Raw genomic sequence first — 22,402 nt, forward strand, 5'->3', positions numbered from 1 at the left:
CTGGTGGGTTTTTATTATCAATACAAAGTCCCCACAAGTCTGAACTGGAAGCCAGCCGCACAATATTACTAGGCAACCGTAACTTGGTTTATATTTCTATTTGTGTAATTACACAAAATGTGAAATATTTAATTTACCCTTGAGATCAATAAAGTGTATTTGAATTTGAATTTCTTTCTTTAATGCATTTGTTTGTTCATACCCGACTATCATTGCAGGTTTGGTCCTCAAGCTCTGCCTCACTGTCTCCTTCTAAATTTATATTGTTTAAATGTGTGTTTTTTCTTTCTGTATTAATGATAGGTACTTAAATAGTTTCACTTAAGTCGCCATTACACCATTATGACATTGGTTTTGTTATGACCACGATGTGCAATGCATGCTAACACTGTGATTTTAGTGTTATCATAATAGATCGGGCTGCAGGTCTGCACCACATGCTACGCGCTAAACGGAAACCGCCTCCGGATCCAGACTTGTTTGTTTACAACACAGCACATAACGCGGAAGTCCACCGCTCACACAAGCGCATGCGCAATGCATAGCGGACAAAAGGCTTCGAGACCAACAAATGTAGGACATCGTGAACACCACGGAGGAGCTTCGCGGCCCGAAATCCATACAATCAACGTTTACACGTAGGCTACATGTCCGTCTTGGCTAGCAGATAAATACTACATTAGCTTAGCTAATTTAGCTAGTTCGGGAGTAAGTACTACAGTAAATATCAGTGGTATTTATCTTAGTAGGTGGGTAGAGTACTTAAGTAGCTGTCGTGTATTTTAATTGTTTATACGTTAGATAGGAACGAAGCTAGAGCTAGTTTTAACTTTGTGGCTTGTATATTGTTGTCATAGTAACTGCCTGCTAAGATGGCTGTCAGTTGCAAAGTTCACGGACGTGTGACGTCACATGGGAACTACGTATAAGTGGTAAAAACACGTTGGAACTGATTTGTTTCTGACATTTTGATGCCAGGAGCTTGGTAGTTGGGTAGTAACTAGTTACATTTACTTGAGTAATTTTATTAAGTATCGAGTAAAGTTTTTGGGATCTCTTCCCACCTTTGCATGTGTCCACGTCGTAGCTCTGCACACTTGTACATATTTTGCTAGCAGCTCTTGAACTGTGTGCCAGAAGTGAATCTGCACAGTTTTGCTTGTCATTGCTTGTGTACACAGTGTATGAGCTTAAAGGGCTGAAATCAGTGACTCTGGGATTTGTCAAGGCAATGCAAACCCTGAAGATGAACATTGTGCTTCAGAGCGCTATTGCAAGTCGGTTAGCAAAACAAGAATCAGGCTGTTGGTAACGGTGTGACCTTTAAAGTAAAAATCTATTTATTCTCTTAGTAGCTCCATAAAAACATATTTCATTACTTTTCATTTTCTGTTTTGTTCTGGTTTGTCGCTCGGTTTCTAAGCTAGCTCGCTCTGTTCAATACTCACTTCCGACGTCCATCATGGCGCCTCGAATGATTTAGTGACGTAACTGCAAAGGGTCAGTATATGGCACTCACTTCCGGTTTGTAAGAAAAGCATGGTTGTTGTGATTTTTCTTCTCAAATTTCTTTTAAAGTATTTCATATTTTATAATTTAAATTTTTTGTTGTTGTTGTTTTTAAATGTCTTCAGCTTGGTCAACTCACCCTACACACACACACACACACACACACACACACACGTTCACCCTGCATCCAGGGGGATTTATTTGACCCCTTATTGCCATCGGTGGGCCTGTGGTGGAGATGAAAGCATGCCTTCCCAGTGTGGCCCCAGTTTCTATAGCTATGGACACAGACTCACACTGGTCGGACACAATGGAGAGGCCCTGCCACTCGCCCCTGCCAGAGCCCTCCGCTTACCCCGTCCCATCCGTCACCGCAATCATATTTTCAAAACAATAACACAGCCGTGGGGGGCGGGCGTGATTGAAGAGTGTGCACGTTTGATCTGCTGGTATGGGAGTGTGTGCGCTTATTGTGTGGGTGTATGCTTGTACGTCATTATTTTTAGGCACGCGTTTGTTTCAGCCAAGTGAGAAGCGGCTCGCTTGACTTGTGCCCGCGGATCCATACGTGCACTTTGGAAGCGACTGGGAGCTTCTGAAAGTGTGTGTGAGTGTGCAGCGAGCCGGGCCTTTGATGGCGCGGCCGGAGCGTGCCTAATGTGGTCGCTTGCTGGGGCGGCGGAGGAATTGGGGGGGTGGCAGAGCTGAGCCTCCTGCCCTCGTACCGTCTACCCTGCCTGGCCCAAGACTCCCCCTGCAAACTTGAAAGGACCAAAGGAATCCCACACCACCACCCCATGAAGCCCCCAGCACCCCTATGTTTTCAGAAAGCATGACATCATCCTTTGCACAAAGGGAGTTGGAGCTGAGGTTAGTGTGTGTGTGTGTGTGTGTGTGTGTTTAGGATACACGTCCATCAGTTCCACCGCTCTGCTGAATAGAAACTCTTGTTTCCTTGTGTATTGTTTGGAAGCCTCCTTGGCACCAAACGGTCCTGTCTGTGGTTCTGAAGTATCTGACTCTGACAAACACCAGTGTGATGTTGCGTTTTTGTTTTAGGATGCTAGTTATGCTAATGACTAATGTGGATTGGGCCCTAAATGTCTGTAGCGAACAAATTACTTCCAGCCTCCAGGATGCTGAGTCTTAGCGCTGAATGCTAATGAAGACTCTGGCTTTAGTTCTTTGCAAGGTGAACATTTGGAGACGATTTTAAAATGTTGGTGACAATTGTTTTCAATTGGATACATGTAAGGCACATGTGTCAAACTCAAGACCCACGGGCCAGATCCGGTCTGCCACAGCGTTGTTTTGTGGACATCTAGACACATGAAAAGAATGTTGAAGAAAACAGTTTTTTGCAATTCTGCATTTGTGGAAATTCATGCAAAATCAAGAGGTGTTTGTACTTTTTGGTACTAATGAATAATTGTGAGTTTCCCACAGAAATCATCTAACACATTGGGTTTAGGTGATGCTAATTCCCACCTGTAGGTGGCAGTACTCCTTACTTGCCTGATTTTGTGATTAGGCCCGAGCAGCTAAGCGCTGCGAAGGCCAATTGTAATTTTTTTTTGTTACTCATATGAATTATTGTCATTTTGGTTCTTAAAATACCAAAATTTCCAATTTTGGTCCATCTGATGATGTAATTTTAAAATATTAAACAATTGATAATTTGATCAGTTTCTCAGTGATTGAGTAGACCTTTTACCAAATACTCTAAAGTAATTTCTTGTATGGCTACTTTTTACTTTTACTTGAGTAAACATATGTTGAAGTATTGCTACTCTTACTTGATTACAATTATTGGCTGCTCTCCCACCTCTGAATATAATTTATCTGTGTTGTAACTGGATCACTTTCTTGTGCAAATAACCAATAAAGTAATCCAGTTACTGGTAGCTTCACAATAATCAACTCAAATAAGAGTAAAAAAGTATTTGGTATAAAGTCTACTCACCTACTGAGTACCCGATCAAACTATCAATTGTTTAATATTTTAAAACTGCATCATCAGATGGACCAAAATATGAAGCTAAGTGGAAAATTTTGGTATTTTAAAGATCAAAATGACAATAATTAATAAAAATAACAAAATCAGTCAAAAGAAAAAATTTTCCAAATCAGTTTCTTTCAATAAAATACTGCAGGTGCGTGTCTGGTGAATTTTTGGTTAAAACGTGTTTGTGTTTCATTCAGTGGGTAGAAAATCCAGAAATTTTACTCAAGCAAGAGAAGAGAAACTTCATAACAAAATTACTCAAAGTACAGCATAGTATAAATACTCCTAAAAGTAAATTTTCAAAGAAGTTACTCAGGTAAATGTGAGTAGTAGTTACTACCCAACGGCAGCAGCTAACTGCTGTTTCTAGGTAAGTTGTGGAGATCCAAACAGAGACATGATCCTGTCAGCGCCTCGGTCAAATTCGCTTTTAGATGACAATGAGCCCTGCAGAGGGCAAAGAGAGAATCAAAGCCACCAGAGGGGCTGATGTCACGGCCACTGACTCGTAACTGCCACTCCCAACACACACACACACACACTCCCACACACACTCCCACGTTAACAGCCACTTAGGTTGAGATACACCAGTATCCACAAACGTAAGCTAATCTCTGGTCTGGCTTTCGCATTCTGCGTCCGCAGAGGTGAGCACCGTCGCCCTCCGCTGTTTAACGGGCCGTCCGTTTGCCAACTGTTCCTTTGAGGGGGGCCAGCGCGTCGGGCGTCAGGGCTGGGATTTGGGAGGGAGGGCCGGTGCCGCTGGATCAGACAGATGGAGGGGGGTCCGGCTCCATTCATTTAGCTCCATGAGAACAACAGAGCCCCACTTCAAACAACAAGAACGCAACCTGCTGGCCCCGACGTCTGCGAACAAACATGCAGGCCCGCACATGTGCTTTTATTGGAATGTTCTCATTTGGGCTACGTTCACTCTGCAGCCTGAAGTGACCCAGTTCCGAAATGCGTTGAGTCTGATGCTTTCATGACAGTCTGAACAACACAGATCGGAGTTTTTTCTAATCTGACCCAGGACATTTCGATACACGATTCGTACCCAATCTTTTAAAATGTGACCTGAATCTGAACGGCATTCATCCGACCGGACCGTCATCGATACTTGACAAAATATCACTAATCTGCTTCCTGATATGCGCCACCAGGAAAAAAGACTACGAACCCGTTACAACATGATGTAACGCACACAGGACCCCATCTCCCTGCTGGAGGGCAAAAAGTTGCTCACTAACAATAACCAGCATTGGTTTTAGCTGTCGAGTTATCAATATAATGCGCTAAATCTTAAATGTACGCATGACGTATAAAAGAAAACGCAACGCTGTACTTTGCTACTAATTGTCAGCAACACCACAACTAGATAACAAGGTCAGGAAAAGTTTTAATTTAAAAAAAAATTGTGAAGGAGAGGGAAGTAGTTCAGTTATGCTAGCTTGACTCTGACAACCGTAACATGAAGATGTGCTGCAGAATTCTGTGTTTTGATTCGGTTACAGAGTAAAAAGACAGGCGACCCGTACACCAACTCTGACAGATCATCAGTAGACCAGGTGTTTAAATTAGCTAATCGATCACCGCTGTGTTAGCTTAGCTAATAGCCGTAGCTAATCTACCACTTATTAACAATAAACATCAAGCCTAAAAACACACAAAAAAACTGCAATGAGCTGAATGTTCGGTTCTTTGTGTGGGAAATGTCTGAGTGTTTTTGGTGTTGAATCCTGAAACCTAACGTGGCGTTGTTGTCAGTTGCTATGGCAACGAGTCTGCATGTAGCGTCTCAGAGAAGTATGTGGTTTTAAGTCGTTTTTTCTGTGTTATTTTTCCCTTTGCTGTGGTGCATGGCACAAAATTAATAATGGCTGCATCTCCAGGTTTCATTTAGTTAACGGGATCACTCTACTGCTGCAGTGCGGCTACGGATGGTGGGTAAAAGAATCGTCTTTTCACCCCCCAGCGTTATGGGCATGCACTAGACTTCCAGTTGTAAACAATAACATGCATGGGGTCCATAATGGGGATTAAGTTGTTAATGTTCTGGCTCGGGTCGGACAACAACTTCAAAATCGTAAGATATGCGCCTCCATTAGCATCCACGTTTACTTCCTCACTTCTTCTTCTTCTACTTTTTTTGTGGTGGTTGGGAAAACACTGAGAATGCTCTCTATGTGTGACGTTATTGCGCCCTCTACTGCGCCTGCGGGACACTGTCAAGTCGTTTGCAGGAAATCGCATACAAGTCGCATGTGTTTGGAAGTGGGAATGACAACGCCAAAAAAATCTGATTTCACCAAAGATTGGTCATTTCAGGCTGCAGTGTGAACGTCGCCTTGATCTGACAACTTTAACCTAAAAGGTGTACAAAGAACCTAAAGTTAGCACCCGAAGATGAAGATATAATCTGCCAAGCTGACATGCGTACGCCAGCGAATCCGAACGCAGCGCCCTTCCCGTTCCTAAACCTTCTCTCCTCCATGGGACTACCTCCTCCGCTGCCACCCAGCCCCAAACCCACACCTCCCGCCCCGAATTCACTGGCACTTCCAGAAAGCTCCGAGGCGCCAGCGGAGTGGGGCTCATCTCTAGGGAACAATAAAGCCTGATCTTCATAAAAACTTCAAAAAGGCCTCGCCAAGTGTTTTATAGGTGCTTTAAAGGTTTATGGGCCCCGGGGAAGGAGAATGAGAGACAGAAATGAGTGATGCCGTAGTGGTAGGCTTTATTTTCTCCCACCCACTGTACACGCATATGCAAAACCCCTCACACACGCGCTGGAGCCGGCATGTAAGCACACATGTACGCTGCTGATAATCATCCGCTAGCTGGGAAGCTGGAATCGGCTGGTGTTGAAATGACAGGTGATGCCCTCATTGCATAAAGTCCAAATTACGTTCATTTTTCATTTAGGTTTGATTATGATAGCGTATCCCTATTATTTGAATACAAGTTAAAGCTGCTGTTTCATGTAAAATCAACTTTTTTTGCGCTTTAGTCAGCTCCTTCAGACTAGCCAGCAGCAATTAGCAAACACCTTGTGGACCTGTGCATCATTATACAAGCTACGTCTGAGTGACATGCTGGTACAAACGTTGTTAAAGGGTTAATAGAGGAGCCATGTTGTGATGACTTCCAGAAAGCAGAGTTTCAGAAAGAGCAGGAGTTTTTAAAGAGACAGGCCCAATTTTAAGGTGCTAAATCAGGAAGTCAAATTTCTTGATACATATAGTATCTTTTTAAACATAGTTACTTGAATGTGCTATAAAATTTCACCCTGTGCCTGGAAAATACATCATCCTGCCCCTTTAATGCTTCAAGACACGAGTGCAAAATGTTTACACTGCAAAAAAACCCCAACAAACATTAACAAGAGTTAATGTCTAGTTTCTAGCGCAAATAGCTTATAAAACAAAACTATCTCAGAAGTAACTTTACAGAAAGATATAGAGGCTTGTCAGTAATTTCATAATATTGATGAAAAAAGCTTTAGTTCCTCTGGCAGATTATTTCACTTACATTGTCATTTTTTTCCCATGTTTTCATTGATGAACCAGTTTCCATCAATATTAAGGATTTATTGACTTAAGTTCCTGTTTGTTGCTGAAATGTTACTTGTCAGTTAGTTTTGGCTTATTTCATGTATCTAAGATATTTCCACCAGAAACTAAAAAAACTACTCGGTTAGATTTGTGTTTTCTCCAGCGCGGCATTTCTTACCGAGTTGTTCACAGCAATGGACCAAACTATTGTGTGAGGCATGAGAACGTTTTTCATGTTGACATCCGTGGATCAAAGAAGTGAAATAACTGAACATCATGTTGCTATTGAAAATAACTTGGTTAGATTTTCCATCTCCATATGCAAGAGATGTTTTGTGACAGAGTATTCCAGATGGTGTTCTGTCTCAACAAAATGAAAGGAATCCAGGCTCAGACATGAGGGCGCCGACCAATCAGTGAACTGTCCAAGTGCGTGTTTGGATGGTTCTCCGGTTTAAGTGATTGGTAAATAATGTTGCGTTCCTTTGAATTTCAGCGTGTTCTAGTTTCCCAGTTGGAGAAAACCAGGGGTCCACGTTTCGAAGTTTGAACACCTACACGGAAAGTCAGATACTTCTCTGAATTCAATATGGCCGCCTCATGTATGATGTATCTTGGCGTCTTGTTCGTGAGGATTGGTAGGATGGAGTAGGGGATCTGTTGTGGTGTCGCCATCTTTTAGAGGTCGTTCTTGTATGTTCTCTCTTCTCAACCCATCTTCCTGGGACAATCCTGACTCCCTGTCACTGCATGTTTTAGGTTCTCCACCAGTTGCCCGATTGTCCGTTACGAGTCAGTAATCATGTAATTCCTTGATCTTGATGGACTTTCCAGTTTCCCTTTGTTCATTTTCTTCAAGCCACTGTCCTAATCTGGATTACTGCCCTTTATGAGGGAGATTAAGCCTAATTATCTGGAATAAATACCAACATCTTCCCTCGCATGCATCAGTCTAACAGGAGAAGCTGACAGTAATGTTTACCTACCACATCTTAGCTTGAATTTCCTGTCTGTCTGCATCACACAACCGAATTTATACACATCCCATCATGTCTGTCGCTAATCTGATCCTCTCTATAAACCAGAGGCTGATATTTTTTAGAGATTACCGGAGGATGGGAGTAAACTTTATTGTTGATCACATGACTGGGATGGTAAAGGATAAAAAGTTAACAGAACCAAAACGGGAGCGAGAACAAAAGCGTTATGATGACAGATGAAACATAGGACATGCGCCGCCATTTTGTGGTTTTCTTTTAAAAACTCACACTTTTAACGGAAGTCAGAAGAACTACAAGGCCCAGAAGCACACAATGTTTCCTGTGTTTGTTGTTTTGATTAAAGCAGTAAATGCCTCCCTGTATTACCACAGATGAACTATTCCTGCTGCCACATCTCTTCAAATAAAACGGCAGAAGGCGAAGTAACCTAAAACAGAATGGGGAGGAGATCAAATAAAAGTTAGTGTAAAGGCTAAATGAAGAAGAAAAATGGGAGCGGTACAGGAGAGGGAGTCATTTTACGGGAAGTGGGACGGGATAGAAATCTTTTTTTTTTCTTTTTTTACTCTGGCCTGGGATTTGGACAGGATTGTTTTCTGCAGCAGTGGGATGGAGTGAAAAATCGACTCCTATGTCATCCTCTATCATAAACCCAACGTTGAAAAGAAAACTTTCAAACGGTCGCTTTGATCTTTAAATGTTTCAAGCATTGGAGTCGCAATTGTTTCTCTGTCAGAATTAGCTGAGCCAAAAAGCAAAGCGATGACACTGATATGTTCCAACTGTGGTCATGAGACCGAGACCTACGTCTTCGAAAAGCAGAAGTGGAGCCTCCTGCATAACCAACAAGAGCACAGCAAGTGGTTTCCTGATTGTAAGTCAACAAGACATTTGTCTTTTCCAGTAGCCATTGTACAGCACATGCAGCAGTAAAACCAGAGTTAATTAGTAGTGAGTTACATTTAGTCAACACATTTACTTGAGTAACTTTTTTGAAAAAAAAAAAAAGCATTTTTTCTACGCTGCAGTTTTTACTTAAATTATTATTTTTTTTGTTATATGAATTATTGTAATTTTACACCTTAAAATACCAAAATTTCCACTTTAAGTTTTGGTCCATCTGATGATGTAATTTCTAAATATTCAGTACTTGAGTCGACTTTTTACGAAATACTATTTTATTCTTACTTGAGTAATTTCTTGGGTGGATATGTTTTACTTTTACTTGAGTAAAAATACGCTGAAGTAGCGCTGCTCTTGAGTGTTGTGTTGGAGCGCTGCTTGGGTTGCTAGGTAACGGGGCTGAGCTATGGTTGCTAGGTAACGGGGCTGAGCTATGGTTGCTAGGTAACGGTGCAGTGCCTGTTGAATTTTGGAGTGCTGGGGGTTGTTTTTTAAGCAGTTTTAGACCCAAATGAAATAAAAAAAATGTCCGAAATGTGATTTATTTTGCATATTAACTGCTGTTAATAACTTCTGGAGGGATCAAACGTAGCACAAGCAGTGGAAGTAGACAAGCACCCAAAAATCTGTCCGCTGTGGCGGTGAAGTGATTTTCCGATGGACTGGAGGTCGTATCAGATGCTACAAGCTGTTTGCACTCATCCAGTTTCTGCAAGGAATCTTAACAACCTCCGAATCCGACGTCCATGCCAGTGGAAGTGCTCATTAAAGGCTCGGATCGGATGAATCCGACCAGTACTGGACCTTAACCTGCGCCTGTTGTTGGACGCGGGGATTTGTCGAGTCACGGGACGCGCTGCGGGGCGCATTCCACATTGAATCTCTGTTTCTGAGCATGAATAGCCGCTATTCAAGGCGTTTTTGGAATGTTTTCTTTATGCGTATTCAGATATGTGCCAGAGGTTATATTTAGATCGGGTCCTCCTGGAGTCAGAAGGTTTAAAATTAGGAGGTGTCAGAATTCCAGTGCAATTCTTAAGTTACTGTCAATAAATGCTAAAGGGCTGCTCTTAAAGGTGTAGTGACTTGGCAAGTGTTGCTGCCTGGCTTGTGTGTGATAAGATGCTTGAGATATAGCCTGATATAGCTTAAAAGTGTAAATCTTCCAAATGGTACACATGTGCATTTACACATCCATATATCAAGATTCTTGAGTGGCCGCTGTGTGCCAGTGCGTGTGTTTGTGCGTCCTTCTTCACATTAATGTTTGTAGGATCTGTTGACAGGGAAGCATGCAGCATTTTATTTGCTCAAGGGCTGAAAAAACACATGGGGCTAGCAAGGGAGCACTGTGATATGAGCCTGCTGAAAGCAAGCTGGCGAGCCAGAATTCAACCCCGGGATCATGAGTCAACTAAACATATAAACACGCAGCGCATAAACAGGAGCGTGCAGCATAAAAATGTATTAATGCAAAAGTAAAAATAGGCGTTCTGCTGCTTGCTGACTTGCAGGACACACAAACGGAGGAGTTTTTATCTTGAGAAGCAGGAGTTCCTCGGCGTTTCTTTGCTGACGAATATTTAATCGTACACTTAAAGCCCTGGAATATTCACAGTTAGTATCTTTTGTAAAATGTGTAGATTTGGCATCATTTCAAATCAAACTTTACGTTTCTTGTTGTGGATTACCAAACCATTCTGCATGGAAACACCAACTGACTGGATCTCGTTGATGACTGGGTCCACATTTAGGGCAATTCCAGTTTCTGTTACGGCCTCATGGGGGCGATAAAGCCTTTTTTTGGTGATGGGAACCGCAAACCAAAAATGAAAGCAGCGCTAATTATAAATATTGTATATAGTGACGTTAATGCACTAAATCCAGCCATGTGAAGCGAGGAGAACATGTTTAGGCTCTTTAAAAAATCATTAATGGGATTTTTTTGCATGTTTTTTGTTTCACTAACAAGTGTAGCCATGCACTGCAAAACCACAAAATCTTGGCAAGTAGTTTTGTTCTAGTTTCTAGTGCACTTAAAATAAGGCAAAACTGGACATGTAGAAGAGCTTCTCTTAAATAATTCCTTGATGTTGCAGATTATTGCAGATTATTTCACCTGTTACAACACATTTTCCCCATGTAATAATCTGCCACAGGAAGTAGCACTTTTATATGAATATCAAGGAATTATTGACATAAATCAAACTCCTATATCTTGCTGAAACGCTGCTCATCAGTTACATTTGTCTAATTTTAAGTGTACTAAGATATTTGCACTAAAAACTAGACAAAAATAAGATTTTCTGTTTTTTCAGTGTTGTATTCTTCTCTAATTTAATTTAGAGGTAGTTGAGTGTGCTAAATGTATTCAAGGCTAGAAAAATGCTAATATGCTAAACACAATGTCAGAACCGCTCTTAGCATGTTAGCATAAGCGTGCACAATCTGTGTTTGCTTGTAGAATAATAAATCACCTGAAGAACAAAGTGAATTTTTAAAAGCAAACCCTTTCTCTTTTTGCTTCCTTTGGTTCCTAAGTGACAAATAGTTGTTTTCCTTCTTTTCACAATCCGACACGTTTGTTTTTATCCAAACGTGCGTCAGTCTGAGTGCCTTATCCAAAGCATGAACACTTGGAACAACGTTGACTGAGAGTCTGCAACTGATGAAGGCGGTGCTAAAGAGAGATGTAGTTTGAAAAGCAGTAAATGTTTCCATCGCTGGTGACCGACTTGTAGCCTAAACGAGCGTGGGATTCATCCTGCAGCTGCTCGCCTTCCCGCTTTCATCGACGGGGTGGCGAACGACGCTGAGGTCACCCACCGCCAGACAGCCGGCTATATGTCACTCTGATCATTATCAGATGAATTAATGGAACATGTGAAAGCATAGATAAAAATATAATGTGCACCCAGTTAAAGTTTAAGCAGCGAGGACGGCGTGCTACGGCTAATTTACGCTCCCAACAGGAAGAGCTCAGAGGTAACAACCCACAAAGTTCCTGCGCTCCAGTACAGCAGATCTGCTAAAAGAACTAAACAAACAAGGGCTTTTATTTTGTAATATTCATTTATTGTTCAATAAAAATAAATTTTAAAAAAGTGACGTGATGTCTCCTTCATGACTTTGCCTGATGGATCCACCAACAGTTCCTTGTAAACACAGGGCTGTATTTTCACCACACCAGAAAGGGAGTTCAGAACCTTCTTTTCCCTCATTTCAGAGCCCGTAATGTCACTGACCTTTGACATCTCCGGTGGCCCCCACTCCCCCCCATCCATCTCTGGTTAGCTTCACATTGAGGGCAGATACAGTACATTCATCCCCTGATCTCCTCGGTTCAGTTTGTGGCCGAGTCATTTGTTTTTGCAGATGGCCGTTGTAAAAAAAAAAGAAGAAAAAAAAGAAAACACGAGTAAAGAGGACATCTAGGCGCTAACACGAGAGCTGGAGCCATCAGTAAAACCAGTTACGACGCATCAGAACATCTTTATACAGCAGTTTACATGTAAAACAGGCTGTAAACGTGTAAGAAAGGTCAGCTCTGTAAACAGTGAGGACGCGTCTGTTAGCGCCCCGCTAGCAGGTTCAACATGCTACAGTAACCGAGTCAGTAAACTCAATAAACTCGATGCTACATTGTACTCGCGTTTATTTACAGTAATGAATGCTGCTGAGCCTGCAGGCGACGTTTTGAAGCAGAAAATCATTTCATCCGGTGCAAAAATAGTGAAAGAACCTGGAATAATGAAATGGGAAATGTAAAATAATCCAGTAATATTTTAATGTTTGGTTGGAAAGAAGCTTCACTTTTGTGCAGGAAGATCTGTTGGAGTAGCCAGAACTGTAAACAAATATTTATTAATACCTCACTGTGGTTTCTGGAGCATAAAAACTCAACTAAAGCCATTTAATTAAATTTAAAAAATGCACCTGAAAAGGTAACAGTTTCAATTTAGCAGATACTTTTATTATACTTCCCATTTTTTTCTCTTTCCGTCGTGATCAGAGGGGTAACAAGCTTTTTTTTGCTCTTTTTTTAAAGCATCAAACATGTGGAATAAATTATGTACCAGGTATATATTTACATCTTTTTCCATCTCCCTCGTTTTCTGTGGTTGGATAATTTATTTTGCTTCTAATTAAACTTTTTTTCTCAGTTTAATCTGTTTTAACTGTTTCTCATTATCAGTTTTGTTAGTTCTCTGACATATATGAACATCTTAATCAGAGATGCAGCGATGCAAAAAAATTGGGCCGATATCCGATATTAATATTTCTGTTATGAGCTATAACCGATATTTACCAATGTTATGTGTATTTTACTAACATTTCAACACCTTTAGGAGAAAAAAAACAACCAGAAACAAATAAAAAATAAATATTGGTTGATTGTATCGGCCCAGTTTTATTTATCGGACCAATACCGATATGTTAAATAATGTCTGGTATCGGATGTTGATGCAGATATTTAGGTGCGTCCCTAATCTCAATATCTGGAATGGCATGTTCTCTTGTGTTTCTAATTTTTAAATATTAAAAATGCAAAAATGTTTAATTTCCTAGGATTTCTGATCAACTTAAAAAGTTAATGACTTTTTCCTTCCATTTTGATACCAGGGTAACTTATTGTAGCACCAATAATTTTGTTCCATTGTCAGTGTTTTACACAGGGAGATTTTTGGTGGCGCACCGCCTCCAACCTCCATGTTTGATATGTAAAATCTTTAGTTTCTGGGGAAATAACTGCTAAATATCATGATGTTTAAGAGCTTTGTGACATTTTTCAGATTGGAGACACCAGAACAGATTAGCCGCTAGCTTTAGCATTCTGTACCATCTAGTCTGAATTTATGCTAAATGGAGACCATTTAAATATCTGTTTGGGTCTGAGTGACGACAATGTGTAAGAACTTGAGGTGTGCCGATCGATCGGTCACCGATCATAATCGGCCGATTTTCGTGAAAAAGTGCATAATCGGTGATCATTGTTTCTTGTTGCCGATATCGATCACCTGCTTCTCATTTAGCCTCCTGACTGTGCAGCTGGTCTCCTCTTTCCTTCACTCTGCGCAAACGCGTAGCAACAAATCCTAAGCGATGTGGAACTATAACGCACTGAGTGAATGGGGACGTTTGCGTGTTGCGCGAAAAATTGAAGCGCATCAAAATGCATCAGCACGACTAAGCCAGTACGACATAAAAACAATGACATACTTGACGGAGTTTGGCTACATCGAGGCTCACTGCAGTAAAAAAGACATATGGAGGATCAGATAGCAGGTAAAGCAGCGCACAGCTACAAACACTCAGCCGGATTAGCATGACGGTCAGAAAGCTAAACAAATAACCCGCAACATTATTAAAGTCTTCGAGCTGCGATGTAAGACGCTGGTTCTGCTCTCGCTGTTGAACCGCTGCTACGCTACAGGTAGTAATATTTCACAGACGGAGCGCCGCTTCTGCTCCACCTGGTAGTGACTCTCACACCGAACCTCTGCTTAAAGCTGCAGCATCTAACCTAAAAAAATACATTTTACATACGTATTAAAACTTTCGCTGTCCTAACATGAGACAGATAATCTCTGAAAAAATAATCAATCTCCTCCCTGTTCTGCATAATTACTCCGCTCAGTCAGAAACAGCCACTCAGAACTAGCAGTAATCTAGCTAGCTGCCATGCTAACAGGAAGTTTTCATTCAGTAACTCAGGATTGTTTATTGTAATGGAACCTGTATTTGTCTTTGAATGTTAAGTTTTATACTTTAATTTTTTTTGGCAATGTTGAGAGGTTTTATTTTGGCTCTTTGCATCATTTAGCCTCTTCAGAGCCTCCATATGTTATCAGTCTGTTAAAGATAGTATTACTGATAGCAGGACAATTTGCAGAATGCCTGTTTTGTTTAGTTTTCTTCTTGGAAAAAGTTATTAAAAACAAGTTTTTGTCTAAATTAAGGTAAATTAATGGCTCCTTTTTCCACATAATGTAACCGGTAGTGCTTATGATTAAAAAAATAATAAATATGTGATCAGTATCGGTGATCGGCCCTCATGGGTGATCAGTATCGGCAGGAAAAAACCTGATCGGCACATCTCCAGTAAGAACGCTTATAAAGCTAAAACAAACAACATTTACTGTGCATGTGTTTTTCAGACAGGCCAGTGAGTTTCTACAGCAGTCACCAGAGCCTCACCTCGCAGGTGAGAACCTCTTGTTTGCCTTAACTCTTCTTCTGTGACGTGCTTTTACACGCTTGTTTTGAAACCAAGTTTGGTTTATCTGCAGAAACACAGGACCTCCTAAAACCGCAACAGAACCAGAGACGTGGCTGCCGAGTTATGAAGAAGTCCTTCAAACCAAAGCAGGTGTGAAACATCCAACTGATGCACGATCAGGATGAAACTTACAGCTGCTCCATGAAAGGTCAAAGGCCAGAATGGCAGCTAATGAATGTTTGCATGACGTCTATTTCAATTTAAACCAACACAGTGGAGAGTATTGCTTCTTTTTCCCTGTTTGGAAAATTAGCTGGCTTAATAGGATCCATTTTATCTGAACTAGAGTCGACTTTAGCGAGGACAGCACCACCGAATTTTGTGCTAATGTTCATTATTTCCTGCTTGGCTGCTAAATACCAGGCAAGGGAGAAACCAAGGGCGGCTCTGACCGGCTTACAGGTCAAACGCTTCCTCATGTTTTACCTCTGAACATGTTTCAATAACGTCTAGCATCTCTGGAAACCGAAGCCTGAAGCTCTCAGAGTCGTAACGTAAAGAGCTCATAGGAGAAGCTCTTTCTGTTTGGCAACGACAGCAAGTTAGGGAAAAAAGAACAACATTTCTGCCAAAAATCTCTGACGTTTTGAGATCACAGAGATTTTTTAGAGAAAACCAGAGATTTCTAAGCTTGAAAAGTCGAAAATTTGCTGAAAAAAAATCAGAATTTTTTTGGATTAACCTAAAATTTTCTAGACCAAATCTTCAGAGCTTGAAAAGTAAAAAGAAAAAAAAAAAAAAATCACAAGAAAATAAAATCAGAATATTGGAGATTAATTTCAGATATTTCCCAGAAAAAGCAAATAAACAATTTGCTAGGAAAAAACCTGAAAATTTTAGATTAATCTCAGTAATTTTGTAGAACAAATCTTGAACTTTTCTGAACTTCAAAAGTAAAAAAATTCCTAGAAAAGAAAGTCAGAAATGTTCTTGAAAAATCTCTGAAAATTAACAAAATTTCAAGAAAAAGCAAATAAATTTCAGAGCTCCAACAAAAAACAAAAACAAACTCAAAACAATTTGAAATTAATCTCAGGAATGTTCTAGAAAAACCTTCTGATTCTGAATTTCAAAAGTTTTTTTCAAGCAAATTTTCAACATTTCCGAGTCTTACGGTGGAAATGTGCTCCTCCTTTTCCTACCATGTCCCCAACACGCCGTCGCAGTATGATGATGATGATGATGATGATGACGACGAAGCCTGTGTCATTTTGGAAAGGCGCGCAGCCCAAAGTGCTGGTTCCAGCCGTGCCAAACTGTGATATTTGCTCAGTGTCACAACCTTCTGCTCTACGGTTTCTGACAGCACGAAGGAAAAAAAGATTTTTCTCTGTTTCATGTTCATTTGGCGTCCATATGAGGGTCTGACGTTCGTAGAGAAAAAAAGCTCTTCTGTTGGGGAGAACACATTTCATAGAAACAGATTCTCAAAAAAAAATAAAAACACTCAGAATGTTACAGTTTGCAGTCGAAGCAACAAAGACGGCCGAATTCACGGATTTAAACAGGTTTAAAAACCCGAAGGCGCGTCACACCGTGGTGGCCCGGCTGTGTTTGAGCGCCAGAGGGGAGTAGTCCTTGATGCGAACGCACAGTTTGCCCCGCAGCCAGGGGTTCTGCAGCTCCAGGGGGCAGAAGTCGTCCTGCAGCCACTTCTCCCTGTTGTCCACCACCAGCACCAGGCCGAAGTGCTTCACCTGCTCCGGGCCGTAGCACACACACTGCTGCTGCTCCTCGCCGCCGCCGCCCAGCAGGCGCCGAGACACCGCGTTCATCTCCTGCACCACCAGCTGGACCATTTCCCGGGCCGTCGTGACCGAAGTTATGCAAAGCTGCAGCACAAGGAGACGGGGAAGAGGAGGAAGAGGCTTAGCTCAGCTTCAGACAGACACAAACAGCAACTAAAAACTGATTAAAATTAAACAGGGACTCAGAGAAATTAGTTTAAAAAAACCACAAAGTGCTACGGGACAAACTAAGAGTCAAAATAATACGAGAATCGGGTCGTGCAACAAAATAAATCATAAGAATAAAGTTGTAATACTACAAGATAAAAGCTGCAAAATCTGAAAAAAGTCATAATAATTAAAGAATAAAGTTGTAGTTTTATAAAAAATATTAAAAAGTTATGAGAAAAAGTTGTAATAATATGAGAATGAACCGCAGGAGCTGGAAATGTTACATATATGGCAACTTTGGTCCCAGTTAAGCTGAGTCTAATAATAATAATAGATTTTATTCATAATGTTCTTTTGATCTTTTGATCTCAAAGGGCAAGAAATAAAATCAAAACAAGCAACAAAATATTTAAAGAAATAAATGATTAAAACCGATATCTAAGAAAATTAACCAAACATTTTGCTAAAAATAAATGTCTGAACTCCTTTTTAAAAAGTCAGTGGATTGTTGTCGTGGAGGGCATTCCGTAGGGAAACAGGCTGGCGGTGCTGCGGTACCTTGACGCTGGTCTCGTTGGGCAGCCCGGTTCGGTACTGAGGGTAGACTCTGAGCGTGGCGTGGCAGCCCTTCCTGAACACGGCCGGCGACGGCGAGTTGAGTCTCTGCGTGCCGCTGTCCTCCGATAGCGTCCGAGCCGGCGGACGCTGAGGCGCGCAGCGCTCGGCGGAGCAGCAGCGGTCCACCGACGACGGCCGGTGCCAGCGGCTCTGCGGCGAGGCGCAGGGGGAGGAGCAGTGGGGCTGCGGCTGCTGCTGCTGGGCCGACGTGCTGGACGGGAACTCCAGGCTGCTGGTCCGTACGCAGAAGGCCTGCCGCTTCTCGGTGATGTGCAGCAGTTCGATTTGCCTGCTGGGGAGGATGAAGTCGCTGTCGAACAGCTCCGGCGGGCCCCTCCGCTTCTCCCGCCCGCCGTCCCGCCCCAGCTGAGGCTCCGAGGCCTGGAGGACGTCCGGCGTGGAGTCCCTCAGGGGGCCGCGCCCGCCGCCGCCGCCGGGGCAGCTCAGCCCCCCCGAGCCGCCGCCGTCGCTGCGCAGGAAGCCGCGCGGCTCCAGGGGCGCCGAGGAGGACAGGGGGGACGGGGGCAGCAGGTCCAGCTCACGCGGGCTCTGCGCCCGGCTGGAGTCGTAGTCGCTGTCGGTGGTGAGGAAGACTTCAGAGGAACCCTCTTCATCTGACAGACCGGGATAATCTGAGGGAGGCAGTAAAACAGTGAACCTGCAGAGCCTCTGAAAAGGATTAAATTCATGATACATTAAAATGAGATCAATATTTTCATCATAATTTATCGATTTTCTCTTTCCACCAAAAACTGGACGATAAAAATGCTCAGTTTGGTGAATTGGTCTCAACTAGCTTCATTTTTGTCTGCAGAGACTAAATAATTCATTTTATTTGATGTTTTGTTTTAAAGTGTATTAATATGCTCTTGCATTACTATGATATTTTTACCGTTACCTTTCTTGAAAATGGTCTTAAAATAACAATATTATTATCACAATAACTTCCAGGACAATTTATCATCCAGAAATAATAACATTTTGTCAGATCACAGCTACTGACGATCCGATCCACTATTTTCACTCCCGATACCGATATCTGATGTATCGGTTGATGCTGATCCGATACGGAAAAACGGCAGAACTGACTTAAAGCGATTCTTTTTCTTAAACAGATTGTTCTGAATTACATATTAACATGATAACTCTGCACCAGAGCAGCACATTTAAAAAACACCAACAGCTGCATAAATTTGGTCAAATACGCAAAAACAACTTTCGGTGAAACTGGGAGCCGAACAGCCGACGTAAAATAAAAATGAAACTGGTTCAGAACGTGCAGTTAGAATCTCTAAATATAAAGCAGAATAAATAATAAGAGCACAAAGCATAGAACTAGACCGAATAGATTTGCCCTTATGGATCAGGCCGATACCAGTTGGATCGGTGCAACTTTACTGGGATTTAGTGATAAATCAAGATTAAGTAGAGGATTTTTTAAAAATAAATACAATTCTGAAAAGTGTGGCATGCATTTATCTTTACTTTACAGTTGCAGGACTTCTGTGATACGTTCACTGAGGCTTTATTCTCATAATGAAAAACGGCTCTAATGCTTTAAAACTCTGACAAAATGTCGTAAAAACCCTTTTCTGAACAGAACGAATGTTTCTGCGAGGCGCTGCAGACCGTCTGCAGCTGCTTCTGACCTGAGTGTTTGCGGCAGGGTTCTGGTGAGGGCATGGGGGACGGCATGAAGTCCGGCTGGGACGAGGTGGAGGCCGGTTTGTCCGGCAGAACCTCCTTAGAGAAGTCTATGATCCAGCTGATGGAGATTCCTCCTGTGGGCTGCTTGTAGCGGGCGTACTGCAGGGCGTCCATGATCCAGCGGGCGTCCCGCCACATCTCCTCCATCTGCTGCAGGAAAAAATTCAGCTCATCATGAATATCTAAGCAGATTAGGGTCTCTGGAGAGAGACAAGGGGGGGGAACGAATGCAGAAAACTCAAATTTTGAGAATTTTATAGAAAAATTTTTAATTTTCTGAGTTTTAAGTTACAAATTTTCCAGAAAAAAGTCAGAAATTTTGAGATTAATCAGAAATGTACTGAATATTGTCTTGGTAAGCCTCAATTAGTGTAAAAAAAACAAATTCTTTATTCTTTCTTCATTGAAAAAAGTTCAAAAATATGATTAAATAAAGTCAGGTTAGTACAATTAGAGCAACTGTAAATTTAAAAAAGTAAAATTCCCCAAAAAACTAAAAGTTTCAGAATCATCTAAGAAAATTCCTAGAAAAACAGGAAGGTTTGAAAAGTTAAAAATGATCTGGAAAGAAACTCAGACGTTTTGAGATTAATCTGGAATTTGTTGAAAATTGTTGCAATAAATGGCAATTAACAAAAAAATAACTGAATTTTTTTTTTTACTATTTTCTCAATCAAAAAAAAAATCTGAGCTTAAAAAGTAAATTTTTTTTAGCAATATTCTAGAAATAGTTTTAAATTTTTAAACTTTTTTCACGCTTTTCGTGCTTTTTTCCCCACGAGAGAATAAAAAAATATCAGTAAATTCAGAAATATGATTAAATAAAATGTAACATTACAACAGAAAATTTGAAATTTCTTAGAAAAACTAGGGACATTTCTGAGTTTGAAAAGATTAATCCCAGAAATGTTCTAGAAAAAACTTGGAAATTCCTGATTTGGCAAAGTCTAAAACTGTCAAGATAAATTTCAATTAAAGTTATAAAAACTGGTTAAAATAAAGGTTTTCTTTTCTTTCTACTGTTTTACTGTTTTCATGTTTTTTCCACCAGAGCATCAGAAAATAAAAAATCAGATTGAATAAAGTCAGTCGGCTGCACGGCGTTTCGGCTGCATCAGTCCAGTCTGAGCGAATCTCCCTGGTGGCGCAGCTGATACCTGCATCTGCTCCTGGACCTGCTGGTGCTTCTTCTTGGCGGCCAGCAGCTCGGCCTCGGAGAACGCTTCCCGCAGAGCCTGCTGCGACATGAGCGACTCCAGCTCCAGCAGCGCCGACACTCTGCAGTACTGGCCGATGAACCCGGGGCAGTACGCGCTGAAGTGGACTGCAGGGAGGCAGAGACACAGTCAGGAAATACAGGGCAGCGTGTTTGGGCGACTGCAGGTGGGAAAGCAAAACCAGGAAGAGGAATTCACACTCAAAGATTTTCAGATTAAGTTTGAGAAATTTTCGAGAAAAATCCTGGAAATTTCTGAGTTTAAAAAGTCGAAAACGTGCTAAAAAAAAAACCTCAGAACTGTTTATATTAGACATGTTCGACTAAAACCCTTGAAGTTTCTGGGTTTCAAATGTAAAAATTTTGGATTCAGAAAATTCCAAGTTTTTTCTAGAAAATTTCTAAACTTTGAAATAAAAAAAAAAATTGCTAGAAAAAACTAAGAAATGTTTAGATTAATCTCAGGAATATTCTGGTAGAAACTTCTGAGTTTTAAAAGTTCATATGTTGGACTCAGAAATGTTCACGGTTTTTCTAGAAAGTTTCGAGTTTGAAAAGTTAAAAATTGATAGAAACTTTCATGTAAAAACATGAAAAATTCTGAGTTTTAACAGTAAAAAAATGACTGAAATGTAATTTTTTTTTTCTAGAAACCTTCTGAGCTTTGAAAGTCAAACATTTCCCAGCAGGAACTCAGAAAATTTGAGACTAAACTCAGAAGTTTTATAGAAAAAAAACAGATAAAAGTAAAAATAATAAAATGTACTCAGAAATGTTCATGTTTTTCCAAAAAAGTTCGAGTTTGAAAAGTTTAGCATTTTCTAGAAAAAACTCAAATATTTACAGAAATCCCGGAAATTTACTAGAAAACTAGGACAGAAAAGTCGAAAATTTGCAAAAAGAAAACAAGTTTTGAGATCAATCTCAGGTTTTTGTATTTAGAAATGTCCAAGTTTTTCTAGAAAATTTCAGTTTTTTCTAGAAAAATTTTTAACTCTGAATTTTCCATGTTTTTCCAAAACATTTTTGTGAATTTAGTCTCAGAATTACAGAGTTTTTTTTACTTTCAGAGCCTGGAAATGTTCTTAATTTTTCTAGATTTTTTGTTGTTGGCAGAAATATTTTCCTCTCTGTTTTCCTGTTCGTCGGCTCCAGTCCTTCCACCTGATAAGGTCTGTGGTAAAACCTGGAGCCGACTCCCGATCCACTGACCGAGTTCGAAGATCTGCAGCGGCAGCGTGAGGAGTCCGGAGCGAGGGGAGTACGGCTGGTTCTGACCCGGAGCCGTGCACACTTCATCCGACGGCGGCAGCAGCAGCAGGAAGGACACCTTTTCTCCAAACTCCAGCACTTCCTGGCTGTAGATCCGGAAATCCTGAGCCTGGAAAAACACAGAGGACTCAGCAAAAACGCTGGAGGAGTTTTGCATCATTGTTCTCCCTTAAAAAAAAATAAAATAAAAAATCTGTGGACGCATTTCTGAACTCAACTATTTACGGGGAGTTCTTTATATTTTTCAGCACAGGCTTCACTTATCAATGATACGCAGAAACTTTGGCTGCTGGGTAGAAAAATGGCGACTTTGAGGCGGTGGAGAGGTTTTGCTCAGGACTTCACTTTAAGATGCTGCAGCGCTGAAAGTGCAGCAACAAAGCTGAGTGGTTTTATGAGACCGGTTCTGGTTCTGCTGCCTGACCGCCGCCTCCGGACT

The 22,402-nt window shown here is 41.2% G+C and overlaps 1 protein-coding gene and 1 long non-coding RNA gene across 9 annotated transcripts in view; one reads left to right on the forward strand and one right to left on the reverse strand.

Annotated features, from left to right (window-relative positions):
- Nucleotides 1-413: 413 nt before the first annotated feature.
- LOC145549122 (uncharacterized) lies at nt 414-22,180 on the forward strand. Of its 2 annotated transcripts, none has more exons than XR_014085085.1 (5): nt 414-638; nt 15,131-15,177; nt 15,263-15,342; nt 20,527-20,858; nt 21,808-22,180. It is a non-coding gene; the product is annotated as an uncharacterized LOC145549122 (long non-coding RNA). The 2 variants fall into 2 exon arrangements; XR_014085084.1 differs by having other exon boundaries at nt 418-638; nt 21,847-22,180.
- The window catches only part of ankfn1b (ankyrin repeat and fibronectin type III domain containing 1b), a 202,444-nt gene continuing 196,785 nt past the window's right edge, over nt 16,744-22,402 (reverse strand). For all 7 annotated transcript variants that reach the window (XM_081600715.1, XM_081600716.1, XM_081600714.1 and 4 more), the window contains 5 exons: nt 21,904-22,072; nt 20,633-20,799; nt 19,418-19,625; nt 17,709-18,400; nt 16,744-17,084 (listed from right to left, as the gene is read on the reverse strand). In XM_081600715.1, the coding sequence (XP_081456841.1) occupies nt 16,782-17,084; nt 17,709-18,400; nt 19,418-19,625; nt 20,633-20,799; nt 21,904-22,072 (1,539 nt within the window). In that variant the 3' untranslated portion in view covers nt 16,744-16,781. The remainder of the gene's footprint in view (nt 17,085-17,708; nt 18,401-19,417; nt 19,626-20,632; nt 20,800-21,903; nt 22,073-22,402) is intronic.

The sequence above is a fragment of the Poecilia reticulata genome, chromosome 19 (assembly GCF_904066995.2).
Source record: "Poecilia reticulata chromosome 19, P_reticulata-male-v2, whole genome shotgun sequence".
NCBI lineage: Eukaryota > Metazoa > Chordata > Actinopteri > Cyprinodontiformes > Poeciliidae > Poecilia > Poecilia reticulata.